We start from the raw sequence: 16280 nt of genomic DNA on the forward strand, positions 1-16280 counted from the left end.
GGACGAATTTAATGGCACGGGTTCGATAAATATTTACCAAAGGGAAAAACAATTTATATCCGATTCATTTCTCCATCATTTCTCCATCGTTGTTCCACGTTTCCCCAGAGAATATGGTTAGTGGAGGCTGTGTCATGACAACTGTTGATAGGTGCGAGTGAGCGAGAGGAGTGGAGAGCAGAGGATGAATGAGTGGGTGGGTGGGCGAGCAGATTTCATTCATGAATCCGAGATGCTCCGAGTGGGTGTCGGCACAGCAGCAGGGTGGTTGCTTTGGTTTCCTGCAACAGAGCCCTGTTAGCGGCCTTAGAGTCCTTAACAGCAAAGTCGGTCTGAGCTGCTGTCCGCGGCGTTTTGAATATCTGAGCTCAGTCAGTTTCCGGCCGTCGTTCGGTGCGGATCGCAGTGGCATTCGTATTGCGGCTGTTGTTGTGCGGCACCAGAAAGTGAAACCATGTCTGAGGCTACCATTGAGCTGGACTCGAACACAACGGCGGCGACTGCCAAGTGCTCCAATGTGAACAACAACAATAGTGCCCGCTCAAGTCGGGTGGGCAGCGCCTCCTCTGGAGCAGATACGGATGCGGACGGCCAGCGATTTGGATGGTGCGGCTGGAATCCACCGTGGCTCCAGCGCTTCTGCACCGCCAAGTGGGCTCTTTTCTGGCTCTGCTGGGGCGGTGCTCTCCAAGGTGATATTTTCTCGTTCCGAATTACTTACTTAATTCCATTAAACGGTCCGTCGCGCGAATTTTTCGCCCACGCTCGCTTGCTTTTTGAATTTTATGGACTGCTTCTCGGTCTTCTTAATAATAACAGTGGAGTAACGGAATTTTCAGTTTTCATTTTTTTAAATTGTGGTCTATTACAGTTTGAATATAAAACTTATCATGCTTACAAGAATAATTTTAAAATGCTGTGTAAATCCAGCTGAAAATGATCTTAATTGAGTCTAAAACCATTCTTAAAACTATGATTATTTATTTGGTACACGTATAAAAGTCTTTTACTTTTCAGATAAGGCTTAAACTTATAAATCAATATAAATAATCTAGAATCGACTAAAGAGCTTGGAATAATTTTTGCACAGCAGACCCCGATCCACCTTTGCCATCTTGAGTACTACATAGTATATTAAATCAACATGGCCATATTTTTCTTGATTACAAGACAAACTTTTGCTAAGAAAACTTTCAGCCAGCCTGTATTCGAAAAGTCTCGAGTTGGCCAAGACAATGCAATGCGAAGGCGATGAGAACATCCGCATCGCTTCATTAGCATCCTGGGCATTCGCAGCCTCGGCCAGCAGGACTGTGTGCAACAGATAAGAGCTCGCCCAAGGAGCTGGGAAGGAGCTGGGAAGGAGCTCCTGTGAATGGAAGCGAATTAAAAATTAATAATGCCCGGAGCAGGCGAGGTGCGGATGATGCTCTAGCCCGAGGATGCATTAACCTCAAAAAATCACCGGACTTTGAATAGTTTGAAAGGCCCCTGCAAGTGTAAATGGACCCAGTTTAGCCTGTGATTTCCAAAGGATTTGATAATGGGGGCTTGTGGGGGCCCAGCCCCTTGACGTTGTCATAGGCGTCACTCTGGAGTGTGGCATTAGGGAAATCCGGAGAGCGAGAGGGCGGCGGCATAAATCAAAACAATGTTAATCGCTGTTTACCCAACTCCAGATCCCCGGCTGAGCCAAACTGAAGCTGATACTGGTACTGGTACTGGTACTGGCACTGGTGCCCATGGCTACGGCTCAGCCTCGCCACCAGTTTCCCACTCCTAATGGGTTCAAGCGGTTAATTAAAATTCGCCAATTTCACGAAAGCTGCCGACACGTTTATGGGTGTTCCGGGGGATTAGGCTGTGTTCCAGCGATTGAATGAAATTTGCAGGAGTGCACTCGGCTCTGCCACTTTTGGATGACTGCCAGCGAGTGCTGCGATGCAAACGTGAGGAAACACTATGGTAGAAGCCAAACTTAATTCAACTATCATCCCTTTTCTTAGATAAGTTCTAGATCCTTAATATGCATGCATATGCCATCCTTTTTCTTTGCTCAGAACTTACTATACTCTTATGATACCATGTTGAGTAGTTCATAACTTAAAGAGTAACGAAAGGATATTTTCTCCGTTTGGCAAGACTGATCGGTTGAGGAGTGATTCACGCGGACATCTCCGGCAGGATGCCTGCCAGTATTTATGACTTGGCCGTGTGCTGTAAGCAAACTTGGTCCATCCATGCAGTTCTTGCAGCTCGAATGGCCGGCTGGCATCTGTTGCACTTGGCTGCGTCTCCGACTGACCCACGACGTGAGAAGGCTTCCAGTTGGATGTGGGTGACACAGAGCTGGAACACCCGCCCGCCCGTGGCACGGCTTACGGATGCGGATGAGGCGGCACGTGACCGAAAATATTAATCAGTTGACACGGCATTAACATAAATCATCCGCAATAATTTTGGATGGCCGCGTTCCGCGCTCGTCGTGCATCCAGTGCAAATGGTTTATTGTTGTTTTTATGGCTTCGAATTCAGCATCTTTCTATGAAAATGAGTCATTAAGCCGTATAATTCATATGCGTGAATTAGAAATGGGAGTGATGCGGAACATGTGCATATTACGATTCTAGAGATAAACTCCTATAAAAGTATTGCTGCTTAATCAGTTATCTGTACCATTTAGTTAGTTTTATACAATGTATACACAATGATTTAGGTATACTCTTTAAATTTGTGGTAACTTGATGTAAATATCTTTACTGCTAATTAGGCAAACAGTTTGTATTCTTGTGCATCCCACGTATCCCGAGGAGAATGTATCGATGCACATGCAAAATCCTAGATTGTCACGTATCCAATAAAGCCGTCTACACTTCACTTCATACTTCAAGTCAAAGGTCACATTCTAACTCCCACTCCAGAGTAAAACCTCCCCGTCTCAAGGTTTCCATTGCGATTTATTAAATTATTACACTTAGTGGGGTAAATGACTTGTAAGTGTCCCCATTCACTTGCATCCTCTACGAAGTTACCCTCCGTTTTCTATCACCTTTCTATCCGAAGATGACCAGCGGAGCTCTTCTTTCTGGCGATTATTGAAAAATAAATTGAATTTGTTGTAGAAAAAAGAAATATTCTAAGCAACAATGGCCTTGCAGGTGGAGGAGGGCGGTCCCGCAACTAACAGATATTTATTTATGATAGAAAATTCGCCTCAGCCTTCAAAACCAATTTGTCGTGCAGATATTTAATTTATGACCCGCCCCCGTAGCACTCAATTCACCTCCCTCCTTATTCAACAGGACTACTTCCGCCCTCCCCGCACCTTTCAATTATTGTGTGGCAATCTGTTGATAGTCTGCCATGAAGTTACAGCATACAACCATGTCATAACTCTGCACTGGGGGATGATCCCTATGAAGGGATGCCAAACTGTTCAGCAAAAGGTGTCATGGAACAAAAATCAAAATCCATCTGTGGACAAGTTCAGTACATACATATGTATTTCAGGGATTTTGGTAATAAGTTAAGCTGACCCTGAAAAGCATGCTATACTTTTTGCAGTGGGTGTAAGCTACCATGTAAACTTTTATTAAACAACATTCCCAATTACTAATTAAAGTAATGTTCGATTGAAACCTTTCCTCTCCAGGTCTCATAGTGAACGGTCTGATCAATGTGTCCATCTCCACAATTGAGCGTCGCTTTGGACTCCGCTCCCGGCAGATGGGACTGGTGGCCAGTGGCTACGATCTGGCCTCCTTCGCCTGCCTGGTTCCCGTGACCTACTACGGCGGACGACGTGGAGCCTCCAAGCCGCGCTTCATCGCCATCGGACTGATTGTGATGGGCATGGGATCGCTGGTCTTTCTGCTGCCCAACTTCCTGGTGGGCAACTACCGGGCCACCATTGCCGAGGCGAATGTGTGCGAGTCAACGGGTGTAGCGTCCAACTCCAGCCAGTCGATGGTAAGGAGACTTGCCAGGGCGACCAGCTTCGATTAACTCGCATATCCTTGCAGATCGCTTGCGAACTAAACGAAATGGGGGAGGGGCAGGGCGAGAATTTAACCTGGACTGTGTGGCTCTTCCTGGCCGCCCAACTGCTCCACGGAGCCGGCGCCTCACCCCTCTTCACGCTGGGCGTCACATATATCGATGAGAATGTCTCAAAGAAGATGTCATCTGTTTACTTGGGTAAGTTGCAAACGACGCAGCCGTTGATAAGATGCGCCAAACTTTTGTCTGCCGCAGTCGCACAACAAATGAAGTATGCACAAATACCCACACTTCTGGGCAGGATTGGGTATTAGATTGGGGGGTCCTGGATGCGATATCAAAGTGTCTGCTAGTTGCTCACTATGCTCACACATGCATATTTATTTTTGTTCGTCCTATTGGCAAACGACGTCGGCTACAAAGGGAGTAAATACTATTTGCTATTTGCTGTTGCGCCCCCAGCGTCTCCAGTTCGATCCCAATCCTGCTTCCTTTCCGTCCCCCCCGCGGTTGACCCAATTTTAAAGAGCCAGATTGTTGCTGACTCAGTTGAGTCGCGGGTCTGGGGCAGAGCCAGCGGCAGCTGAAATTTATTGCCTCTTAGTTAGGTTTATCGTGCCATCCAAAGACGACAGCGAAATTATCAAGCCCGTCCAGCATCGCCGCTTTGCCTTCCTGGATATCGCTGTCTGGCATTGAGACAATTGAAATTCGCTTCTTCCCGGCCTCCATTTTGGGACTCCATTTTGGGGCTGGGGAGCTATCCCCTCCATCTCCAGGATGCGATTGCACGGTGCGTTTCAAAGATAAATAAATAAAGGCAAACTCCGCCAAATGGCTACTCGCTCCTCAATACTTCTTGGCATATCAAGCTAATCTTATTCCTTATTGGATTTTTACTATTTATTTTTCTATCGTATATATGTATAAGAAATTTGAATTAAAATGAAATATGCATAGTTTTACTTACTGTTTTGACTTTCGTTACAACTTTGAAACGCACTGTACAAGCAGGAGTATCAAAATCAAAACTTTTCACATGCTAAATGAAGATGTAACTATCTGATAATGATAATTGGAATGACTCCTGCTGAATTGTTGACAAATTACCTCACAAAAGTTCATGGAAGTTAAAGCTTAACTGAGAAGTTCGCTCTTGCAGGCATCTACTACACAATGGCCACCGTTGGACCTGCGATTGGCTACGTATTTGGAGGACAACTGCTGCTCATCTATACGGATTGGATGACCGTGGACCCCGTCCAGTAAGTGCATCTGATAAGCCCGCAATGATTGTTATTAATCGGGCGACTTAGCGCCCTCGGATGAAAAAGGTAGTGCTGATGGAGATAAAGAGCAGGTGACTTTAATACCGGCCTTGGGGGATGTGGAGCTTGAATGGGAATGGGGGCCGATGCTGTGGAGCTTATTTGTTACCCGGCAACGGCAAATGCCACAAAGCAACTCGCCGTGTAAATATCTCCAGAGAGTAATAAAACAACATTCCCGCTGACAACGAGGAAATAAGGTGCGAATGAGAATGAGCATTTGTTTGATTCACCTTCACGGTGGGCCGTTGGTTGCTTGGCTGTTTGGATGGTTGGGAATGGAGCAGAGTCGCAGGCACTGCCGTGCTCCAAAACAGAAAGCCATCTGCATCCCAATCCACATGGATACAACCGCATGGCTTATTGTCAAGGTGATGCCATAAGTCATAATGTCTGCTCAACCTTAGCCCTCCAGTATGTAAATTATGTCGGGAACATGAGAATTTTGTTTATGATTTTGAACATGTTTACGAGTGGTTGGGGTTACGTAGAGTTAATGCAAAATATGAATTGCTATTCAAAAAAGGTTTCAGGGAGGTAGCCATGGGGTAGCCATTATATGTATATGTTTCAATTGATGTACTTTATTAGACCCAATCTTATCACCTCAGTATAATAGATCTTTTTTAATTGAGCCAATCTCGACCCAACTTGCAGACTCAGCCTGACCAGCGACAGCAAGGTGTGGATTGGAGCCTGGTGGCTGGGCTTCATCTTTGCAGCCGCCATGTGCCTGCTCATCGCCGTGCCCATTTTCGGCTACCCCAAGTTGCTTCCCGGCGCGGAGAAGCTGCAACTGGAAAGGGTGTCCGAGGCACATGCCAACATATCGGAGACGGATGACTCCAATAAAGTGGTCAGAGGACTGCCACGTGCGGTGCTGAGCCTGCTGGCTAATCCCACCTTCTTTTTCCTGAACCTGGCCGGAGCCACGGAGGGCCTGGTGATAGCCGGCTTCGCCGCTTTTCTGCCCAAGCAGATCGAGAATCAGTTCAGCATTTCGCCCATGTACTCGGCTTTGGTTATGGGTCTGATCACGGTGCCAGCTGGAGGCGGTGGCACCTTCCTTGGTGGCTATTTGGTCAAGAAATGGAATCTCGCCTGCAGAGGTATCATCAAGATGTGCCTGTTGTCCACCACGGTGGCGGCACTCTTTACCATTTGCTTTCTGGTCTCTTGTCCAAATCCAAAGTTTGCTGGCGTCACTACGGGATATAAGATGGAGGCCGGTAGCGATTCTCCCGTTTTGGTGGCCAGTTGCAATTCCAACTGCGGCTGCAGTCGCACCAACTACGATCCGATCTGTGGCGTCGATGGCGTCATGTACTACAGTCCATGCTACGCAGGCTGTGCCCAGGAGGAGCACGCGGACAACCTGAAGCGCTACCACAACTGCAGCTGCATCGAACACGTTGGCTGGGTGGACGAGGGCAGTCCGTCCTCGGAAGCCACCCACTTCCGGCCAGATGCCACCAACCGGAAGTGCGACTCCACCTGCCAGACTCTGCCACTCTTCGTGGTCCTCTGCTTCATCCTGATGGTCTTCACGTTCCTCGCCACAATGCCCGCACTCTCGGCCACACTGAGGTGAGCTTTTCTTTTATTTGTAATTAATTATGAACTATTATTAATTATGAACTATTATTTTTCTTAATCGCAGATGTGTTCAGGATGACCAGCGCTCCTTTGCGTTGGGTCTGCAGTGGATAAAGGTGCGACTACTGGGCACCATACCAGCTCCATTGATTTTCGGAGCCCTGATTGACGAGTCATGCATTTTGTGGCAAGAGTCCTGCGATAAAGATGCCGGAGGCGCTTGTCTTGTCTACGATAATTTCTATATCAGCCGGTAAGTTTTATGGTCCTTACATCCATGAACGTATTAAGTACGATAGTGTTCCATAATTTCTACAGATATATGTGGCTATTGGCGCTGATCTGCAAACTGGGATCCGTGATCTTCTTTGCGTGCGCCTGGTGGTTTTATGTGCCACCTAGTAAGCCATCGAATGCAAATGGAAAGGAAGATGTTAATTAAGAAGATAATAACCATCGAACTGAAACTTATAATTATAAAGACCCAGCCAGTCAGTTGGCTCATATTGTGGCTCATCATAAGCTGGCTAGCATTTTTATTCGCATTTTTTATTTATTAGCTATGAACTTAAGAAGTATTTTATCTTTACCAATGGGAATTATATTAAAGGTTTAGCTCATTACAGTTAATGCCACTTAAGATATAACATAAGCGTATAACACTATCATTTGTATTTTAAAACATCAATTAAAACATCAATCAATATGTGTAGATGTAGAAATTATAATTGTTTTAATTGTTTACTTGTAGCAGGGCTTCTTGAACATCTGCTCGTAGTTCAACATGCTCTTGACTAGTACTAAAAAGGGAAAATTTATTATCATATTTATGTTGAAAACTAAGATACAACTAACCCCATCGACTGCCCACGATTGTGGGACAAACAGCGTGCCGGGTCAACGGATTTGGGTCACCATTATTGTGGAGATTGTACCAAAAGAGGGCGGATCCCTTCTTCGGCTGGATAGCCAGCTTGGCAGCGGGAAATATTGTGGCACCACCCACTGGAACATCGCTAATCTGAAAGGTGCAATTTGGTTGGGCAGTGCATTCGGAAAAAAAAGAAATATAAACAATAGCTTAGAACATACGTAGAACAAGAATGTCATTAGGCGATCCCCCTCCTCAATCAGTTCCTAATTGTCGTGGATGATCTAGCTTTATAATGAATAATATACACTTGTAGGCAAAAGGCTACTTGCCGGATGGAGCTTAATGTCCACGTAGTCACTGTGTTCTTGGAAATAACCACCAAGTCCATAATTGATTCTGGCCAAGGAGGTGGTATTGCCCATATCGAGGCCCGATATGTCCGCCATACGGTTCACCAACGTCCTGTCCAACTGGCCGCCATCGTCGTTGGTGACTTTGACGTGGAAGAGTCGATTAACCCGATCTGGAGTCGTATAGTTATTAGTGGTGCCCAAAATCATCTCTTCGCGGGTTAAATTCGTCAATTGAGCGATCTCACTGTCATAGATCACGTCGTGATACAGCCAGATAAGTGGTTCTTTGCTGATCTCCTCCTCCTTCAGAGGAGCTATTCGCATAAACGGAGTGGTGGTGCTGTTGTAGCGACACACCAGTTGAGGATGTGGTGGAAAGTTTCCCCGGCAGCCCTGTTCAATTGCAGTGGGCGATTTCCGTGGTCCTAAATGCACCAATGAAGTCCCCGGGTCTTGAGATAGTTCCTTTAGATAGTCACTTAAGTTGTCAACGGAACCTGTTCGTAAATAGTTTCTTATAAACCACATTACATTACATTATTCATTTTTTGAGCTTACCTTCTTGAAGCCGACTTATCACGAACATTTTTTGGATCTCTTCCCGTTTTGGCGCATACAATTTTAAGGACATATTATTTTTTGGTTTGTTGAATACACTAAAAGCCAGACGATACCATTCAGCAGCACGTTCGAATTCTGATCGTTTGTACAAATAATCTGCTAGAGCCATGCAGTCAGGTGCCGACATTCGCGACCTATCGAATTATTATTATTATAATTATTATAATTTCACAGTGTTAAAAGTGTTCTATCTTACCCTAGCTTTTGACCTGCAACAAGACCCTGGGCCATATCCGATGACTTCAGGTTGTAGAAGTGCTCTATTCTATCCATCCCCAATAGGGCCTCTTCCATATCATGTGCGTTGGGTGTACGATTGACAAACTTACTCATTTCCTCGAGATCAACTGCAAGATACATATATATAATAAAATAAAATATAAAAATAAGTAATAAATACTATTTATGCTAATAAATAATTATAAAAAATAATAAATAATAAAACAATACAAATAAAGGTAATTAAATAAAATAATAACGAATGGCAAACTTACTCATTTCCTCGAGATCAACTGCAAGATACATATATATAATAAAATAAAATATAAAAAAAGGTAATAAATACTATTTATGCTAATAAATAATTATAAAAAATAATAAAACAATAATATACAAATAAAGGTAATTAAATAAAATAATAACGAATGACAAACTTACTCATTTCCTCGAGATCAACTGCAAAATACATATATATAATAAAAAAAATAATAAAAATAAGTAATAAAAACTAAATAATAATAAAAAATAATAAATAATAATAATAATAATAATACAAATAAAATAATAATATAAAAATAAAGGAAATTGGCATAAATCACACCTATAAAATTTCCTTGGTCTCTTAAGTACGAAGTCAACTTTGGCCAATCTTGATGAGCTCGCCTTAAAAGTCCAAATGAATTTAGGGGATTGGACACATATTTATATTGATCCAATTTGTGGGGAAGATTTTCCTGAGTTATACAGTTAATAAAGCTGAGTAAGAGTTAAGATGCCGTTCAAAATTATAATATGGATTATAAAATATATCATACATTCTGAGAGTTTGGATTTTTTGTCGTAGAGAGCTAACATAGTTATACAAATGCTCCATATAGGAATTCTCAATCTCGCGAAGTTCAGACAGGGCTCGAATGGAATTTGAGTATATTACTTCCTGTACTGGGGTGTTATCATTTTCGGTGTTCTTTGCTACGCAAGTGGATAATTGGAATATTAAAATCAGGTTTAGTATAATATAACGAAATGTTCGGATCGACATTCTGCTTTGAAATCTAATATCTGTTCATTCCTTATCGCATTTATTACATTGTGAATTAGTTTACACGGCTCATTCGTCCCGCCTCTTTTTCAATCTCGCGGTGATTATGACTTAATGGTAACATTTTCTACCCCATAGCCCAATATATCGATATCAATATATCGTTATCGATTATAATAATTCAAAACTTATATCCATTACGTTTACAAATAATTCCCAACTTGTTTTGGTTAAATTTTTGTTACATGTACTTAATTACGCACCCCGCACCCCCACCCTGGACTCAGAAAAATTAAAAATAAGTAATAAATACTATTTATGCTAATAAATAATTATAAAAAATAATAAATAATAAAACAATATACAAATAAAGATATTTAAATAATGCTAAAATTTGCCATTTTTTTTTTTTTTTGAAAATCGAAACAGTTTGGATAGACATAGTATAGTTAGCTATGTGTTTATTAGCAGAACAAAACAGTTTTTATTTTCCTCAGCTCCTTACAAAATTTGAATTCCAGTTTTTACGCGTTTAGCCAAGACATTTTCATTTACATTTAATTTTACACAGCCCTTGTAGATATTTGTGTAAGTAAAAGTAGAAAAAGTAGAAAAAGGCAGACCAATGTTTATATTTCAGGCAATAATATTTTAATGTTTAATCAGATTATGAAACAGAAAATAATTTTGTATTGTGATTGATTGAGATCTGATTTCCTGATTTCCCCCCATTTTTAAATAGCCTAATACTATTTATCCAATGTTCACGAAATTGAGAATTAGCTTAGATTTCTACTTGTTGGTCTAATACATACATGTTGAACCATTTTGTTGATTATGAAAATGTAGGATTTGTTAGTCACATTTCATAAAAGCATACCCCGATATAAGCAAAATAATATTTCATTAAGACAGGGGCTCTGACTCAGAGGCGAGAATGAGGAAAGGATTTTATAAGACGAGAGAAACTTGCATGTGCCAGCAAAAGATGTGCCCCCAGAGGAAACAACAATCAAGCAAATTCCACGTGCTTATTATCATTATTGTTATCGCTATTGAAAAGCGCTAATTGTGCGCAAATAGCGGTGCGAACTTATTGCTAACTTACTAAGAAGCTCACACATGCAAACACAAGCCATGTTGGAAGTGCAAGCACCGCAAAAATGCTGTGGAGCAGCCGGTGGATGTGGATTCGGGTGAAAGTTGGGCACAAGATGCGCGGCATTTCGGGGTTAATTAGAATGGTGTTGGGCGCGTTTGGCAATTGGAGTTGGCTTTCATAGCCAACCCCCTATAATACCAATAATGTGTCACTTTCCCCCGGCAACATGTCGTATACTTCATATCGTCACGTGCATATGAAAATGTTACGACCCATCAGACCCACTAGACCAGCCCACCCACAACCACCCACTTGCCTCCGCCTCGCAAGGCCGCAGGACACATGCGCAACGCCAGTGCCGCATTTGAATTTTGAATATGAGTTTTGACACTTGATTATCAGTTCGCGACCAGTTGTACGAGTGTGCGGACGTTTGGCCACGGCAATCGGCGAAGAACTTCATCCGCAGAACCGGAAAAAATACATTTGCGCTGAACTTCGGCCATTTGGGCAGTGAAAGTGGCAAACTAAAAAAAATTGAAGTGGGAAAACAGCAAATATTAAAAACTTTCGCACCTTGGTGGCGGTTGAGTTTCGGCTATGAGGAGCCAATTCCCCAGCTTGTGGCTGCTGCTCATGCAGAGCTTGTATCTGAGTCAGGCCAGCTTTTCGGAACTAAACAATTGTAAGTCGATCGGAGATGTGGTTGATTACCTGAAGGATAATAGTCCGAAATTTTAGATATACTTAGAATAAAATTGAATAATAATGCTAAGAGAAAAAAGGGGTTCAGATATTAATACTTCGCATTACCTACTTTACATACAAAACACATTTTTCAAAGGATAATTGTCAGACTGTTAATAACTGCAGTGATTGCATAAAAATAGCTAAGAAAAATGTATACAAATTTTGAAAGGAATACTCACTGAAGTAATAACTTTTTATGACATTTTGGAATCATTTTGTTGGAAAGCCATTTGGTTGTACGATTAAAATACAACCTGTCTACAAGCTGAATTTTTGTTACTTGCCAACATGAAATTATGAACCCAAAATCTGTACAGCTAATTGACTGCAAACTATCTAAAACCGGAGTGGCAACGAAAAGCGTTGCAGATAGCAGCGGCAGCGGATAAAATGGAAGGCAGCTGGTAATCGGAAGTCCAACGAGTCCATAAGTGAATAAACTGTGGCCAACATGTTCCCCAGACAGGACAGACAGGATGAAAGGGAGCGGGCAGAGGGGCGAGGGTTTCCGGTGGAGAGCTGCGAAAGAGTAACGAGGGGCAACTTCCGCTGGGGAAAATGTGCGCCCAAAAAACAAAACAAATGTTCCTTGACTTTGGCAAGCCAAGTGCGATAAATATATCAAAAATCGACAAAATTCGACCAAAATTCGCATTTAAATCAATGTGCCAGATGCAAAATAAACAAATATTGGCAGGCTAGCCGCAGCGTGCGATAAGAAAGTAAGAAGTGGCTCAAAAAGGAGTGATGCACCGCACGATATTCCGCCCCAACCACCCAACCACCCAATCTACCACCACCCACCACCCACCAGCACCCCCCGCACAGCGGGCATGCAGACAGACAGTCGCGGAAAGGCGACGTTTTCCCACTTCCTATTGCACTCAGCGATATTTTCATTTTTCCATGCCTGGCCGGCGGTTTCTGCCGCTGAAGTGCCGCGTTTTTGTGGGGCGGCAATGTGGGAGTTGCACTGCAGTGGGTTATTTCGCAGTTTTTACTCCGTTTTTTTTTTGGCAGACATTGCGTGCTGATTGTGATTCTTTACGCCAGCAGACAGCTGGAGTGTCTAACAGGAGACAGGACATTCACTTTCCGTTTCAAGTTCAAGTGGCGTGGGCAAAGGACTCGGCCGGATTTGCAGGGACTTCGTGGGGAAATTGCGGCTTAAGTCCTCGTCCAGCGATGCAAGTCGTGCAGGAAAATGGGAATATATGTATAGTTAACAACTCATAGTCAATTTCCCCTATAAAATGTGCCAACAACAAAGGCGTGTGGTGGCGAAAAAGTTAAATGCTAAATTACTTTACCTTGCAGACAAAAATAAAAGGAGCAAAATTTAACTAAAACAGCCTTCTGTGTATGTGTAAATACACTCTGAAGAATTCTGCTGCCGATCCATAATAAAACACTTTGTAGTTGTAACTTTAAGATAATCATTTTAATATGTTGATTCTTATATTAATGTTTTTATAATTTATTTCATTAAATAAAAACCAGACGGTTAGACAATCCTTTTATTGAAACTTTCGTCTTATTTTAAGTTTATTTCATTTAATTATTAACCCTAGCATTTTCCGCTCACCTTTTTTCGCAGTGTAAAGTACGATGTGTTTTATGGCTTAAAAAGTCTCACTCGTTCCTTTCTTCGGAATGTTTCAATATGCAAACATGCAATAGCCAAATTGCAATACCAACAAAAACAGAAACCATATCAACTGAAGGCAGTCAAACAATGGCGTCCCGTTCCTCACACTTGGAGGAACTGAAGGCGGAGCCGAGTCCCGACTCCCGACTCGGACTCCAAAAGCGCCCAACTTGGGCCAGACCCAAAACATAATCGCAAATTATAGGCTATATGGCATGGCATCGTAGGCTCCCCAATTTGATGCTAGTTTGGTGGAACCCACCGCAACGCAATCAATTCGTGGTGCAGGGGGGGGAAATGTAAAGGTGTAGCAAAGCTTTTTACAATTTTCCAGGTACCAGCACCCGCCCCCTCCCTTCCGCCACCCACACACACAGCGCTCTATTAGATTTTTGAATTTTTTCGGGTTATTATTTGGTCATAATTGTAATTTAGGCGTTTGCCGCCGGTGGAGTGAGGAGCTGGAGCTGGACTCCTCCACTCCTTGCCACGGAGTCGTGCTACTTGTTAGGCATGTGATGTGATTTCTTCCATTACTCCTGACTCCTGCCTCCTGCCTCCTACCCATTGTTGTGTTTGCGGTGGTGTGGGTGGGGTCGGTTTGCGGTCGGAACTCTGGTGGTTAGATTGGCTGACGGCAACTGTCGAAGTCTTGCGGTCGGTGGGGCAGTTTCACTCAAAATTATTGCGATGGTACTCGGAGATGGCCAAATCAACAACATACCCGAATGGAGTAGTTTGAGTTCATAGTGTGTGCGTTTGTGACGTGTTTATTCCATTATTTACGATAGAATCAAAGTTGAACCATCACATTGTTCAATAGTATACACATGAAGTACTAGGTCAATTTCAGAAATAATTTAAATTTACAGAAAATCAGAAAAGAAAGAAAGATTGGTGGGCATTCCAATATTTCTAAATATATTAAGCATACTTTTCTCTTGCCTTCTAAAATATTTATTTTAATATTTATGGTAGACGTACATTGGAGCCACTCTACTTTGCCAGAGAGTAGCTGACATCTCTAGGACACCTAATTTACCTAATTGTTGGATTATTTGCCGCTGTCTCGGCCTAATGTTAACCTCAACAAATTTATGGCCGTTAAACAATTTTTAATATCGTTGACCATTTCGGCGGGCCATCTGGCAATTTTTGCCTGGCCTGTTGACATTCTGCAGAGACACGCAAAAATGTGCGAGGAAAAGAAATGCAATAATTATCCAGATAATTGTGGATTAGAAAAGCTACACATAAAAAAAGGTTATTTTTTAATTGAATTAAATGTTTTGCGCGCGAGTTCCATGAAATGAAAATACGGCAAATGCCAGTGCCTACCATTTGCAAGCCCCATAAACCACCCCAAAAAGCCATCCAGCACTTGTATATCGTCGCCCCATTTAGCGCCCTAATGATGAAAGCCATAAATGCCAAACAATTGGACTTTGGTGCCATCTTCCTTTCCAGCGGATCCCAAGTTCAGTGGTCCCATCAACAACTCAACGGTTCCCGTGGGACGGGATGCCCTGCTCACGTGCGTTGTCCACGACCTGGTTAGCTTCAAGGTGGCCTGGCTGCGAGTGGACACCCAGACGATACTGAGCATCCAGAACCACGTCATCACCAAGAACCATCGTATCTCCATCTCCCACACGGAGCATCGCATCTGGCAGCTGAAAATACGCGATGTTCACGAGTCGGATCGCGGATGGTGAGTGAAGGTTTCTATAATTGATACCCCTTCATCTACACATTTACCCCGTAGGTACATGTGCCAAATAAACACGGATCCCATGAAGAGCCAAATGGGCTACCTGGACGTCGTGGTGCCGCCAGACATTGTTGACTATCAGACCAGTCAGGATGTGGTTCGTTCCTCGGGCCAGAACGTAACACTCACTTGCAGTGCGACCGGAGTTCCCATGCCCACCATCACCTGGCGTCGCGAGGAATCGACACCGATTCTCCTTTCTGACGACGACGATCGGGAAGTGTTCAGCGTGGAGGGTCAGAATCTCAGCCTGTGGCAGGTGCAGCGCTCCCACATGGGCGCCTATCTCTGCATTGCCTCCAACGGTGTGCCGCCCACAGTGAGCAAGCGCGTCATGCTGGTGGTGAACTGTAAGTGAGAACAAAACCGTGTATTCAATCCATAATACTGAGATATATGCCAGTTGCGCCAACGATCTGGACACGCTACGATACCATCTACGTGGGCCTGGGCCAGAAGCTGACGCTGGAGTGCGTCACAGAATCGCAGCCGGCATCGGTGAACTTCTGGCTAAGGGACTCGCAACTGTTGCAAGGAGGTTCCTATGAGTCGGTCTCAGTGGACCACGTCTTTCGGATCGTCATGCGGATCACACTGCGTCCGATAACGAAACGAGATTTTGGAGAGTACATATGCAGGGCGAAGAATGCGTTGGGTCAGACAGATCGGATTATAACAGTGCATCGTAAGTCGGATTTTAATTCGGTTACTTAATCCCATAGACGTAACAACATTTGACCAACAGATAAGGCCAAGAAGCACGGACAGCACTCGCACCAAACTTCCTCCCGCGACAGTCAGTTCATTGTCATCGAAGGTTTGTTTGAACTAAACAGAGTCGGTAAAGATAACTAGCTAAATCCTATTTCAGAATACATAGCGAATGTGTCTGATAAGAGGTGCAGTTTCCAACCCCTGTGGATAATGTTTCTATGTTTTGTCAATAAAGTGTCACTTTTGTGAGCAATCAAACAATG

General features: G+C 43.3%; 3 protein-coding genes across 4 annotated transcripts; 2 read left to right on the forward strand and 1 right to left on the reverse strand.

Annotated features, from left to right (window-relative positions):
• The first annotated feature begins 28 nt into the window (after positions 1–28).
• LOC6527062 (solute carrier organic anion transporter family member 4A1) lies at positions 29–7645 on the forward strand. Its single transcript, XM_002088119.3, has 7 exons — positions 29–692; positions 3653–3969; positions 4023–4197; positions 5162–5264; positions 5985–6914; positions 6988–7176; positions 7242–7645. Exons 1-7 carry the CDS (start codon positions 455–457, stop codon positions 7363–7365), a joined length of 2076 nt encoding a protein of 691 aa, XP_002088155.1. The 5' UTR covers positions 29–454; the 3' UTR covers positions 7366–7645.
• Positions 7502–10064, reverse strand: LOC6527063 (prolyl 4-hydroxylase subunit alpha-1). The gene is made up of 8 exons (XM_002088120.3): positions 9806–10064; positions 9592–9746; positions 8968–9118; positions 8709–8905; positions 8127–8647; positions 8016–8060; positions 7779–7944; positions 7502–7723 (listed from the first exon to the last, which is right to left on the reverse strand). Exons 1-8 carry the CDS (start codon positions 10030–10032, stop codon positions 7665–7667), a joined length of 1521 nt encoding a protein of 506 aa, XP_002088156.2. The 5' UTR covers positions 10033–10064; the 3' UTR covers positions 7502–7664.
• A 406-nt stretch (positions 10065–10470) lies between these two features.
• Positions 10471–16275, forward strand: LOC6527065 (igLON family member 5). 2 transcript variants are annotated; one of them, XM_002088122.4, is made up of 7 exons: positions 10471–10620; positions 10944–11819; positions 15000–15243; positions 15298–15653; positions 15707–15988; positions 16049–16120; positions 16175–16275. In XM_002088122.4, the coding sequence occupies exons 2-7, from the start codon at positions 11735–11737 to the stop codon at positions 16264–16266; spliced, it is 1131 nt and encodes a 376-aa protein (XP_002088158.2). In that variant the 5' UTR covers positions 10471–10620; positions 10944–11734; the 3' UTR covers positions 16267–16275. The 2 variants fall into 2 exon arrangements, with proteins under 2 accessions (XP_002088158.2, XP_039226427.1); XM_039370493.2 differs by having other exon boundaries at positions 10948–11819.
• Positions 16276–16280: the final 5 nt, after the last annotated feature.

The sequence above is a fragment of the Drosophila yakuba genome, chromosome 2L (genome assembly GCF_016746365.2).
Source record: "Drosophila yakuba strain Tai18E2 chromosome 2L, Prin_Dyak_Tai18E2_2.1, whole genome shotgun sequence".
NCBI classification, from domain to species: Eukaryota; Metazoa; Arthropoda; class Insecta; order Diptera; family Drosophilidae; genus Drosophila; species Drosophila yakuba.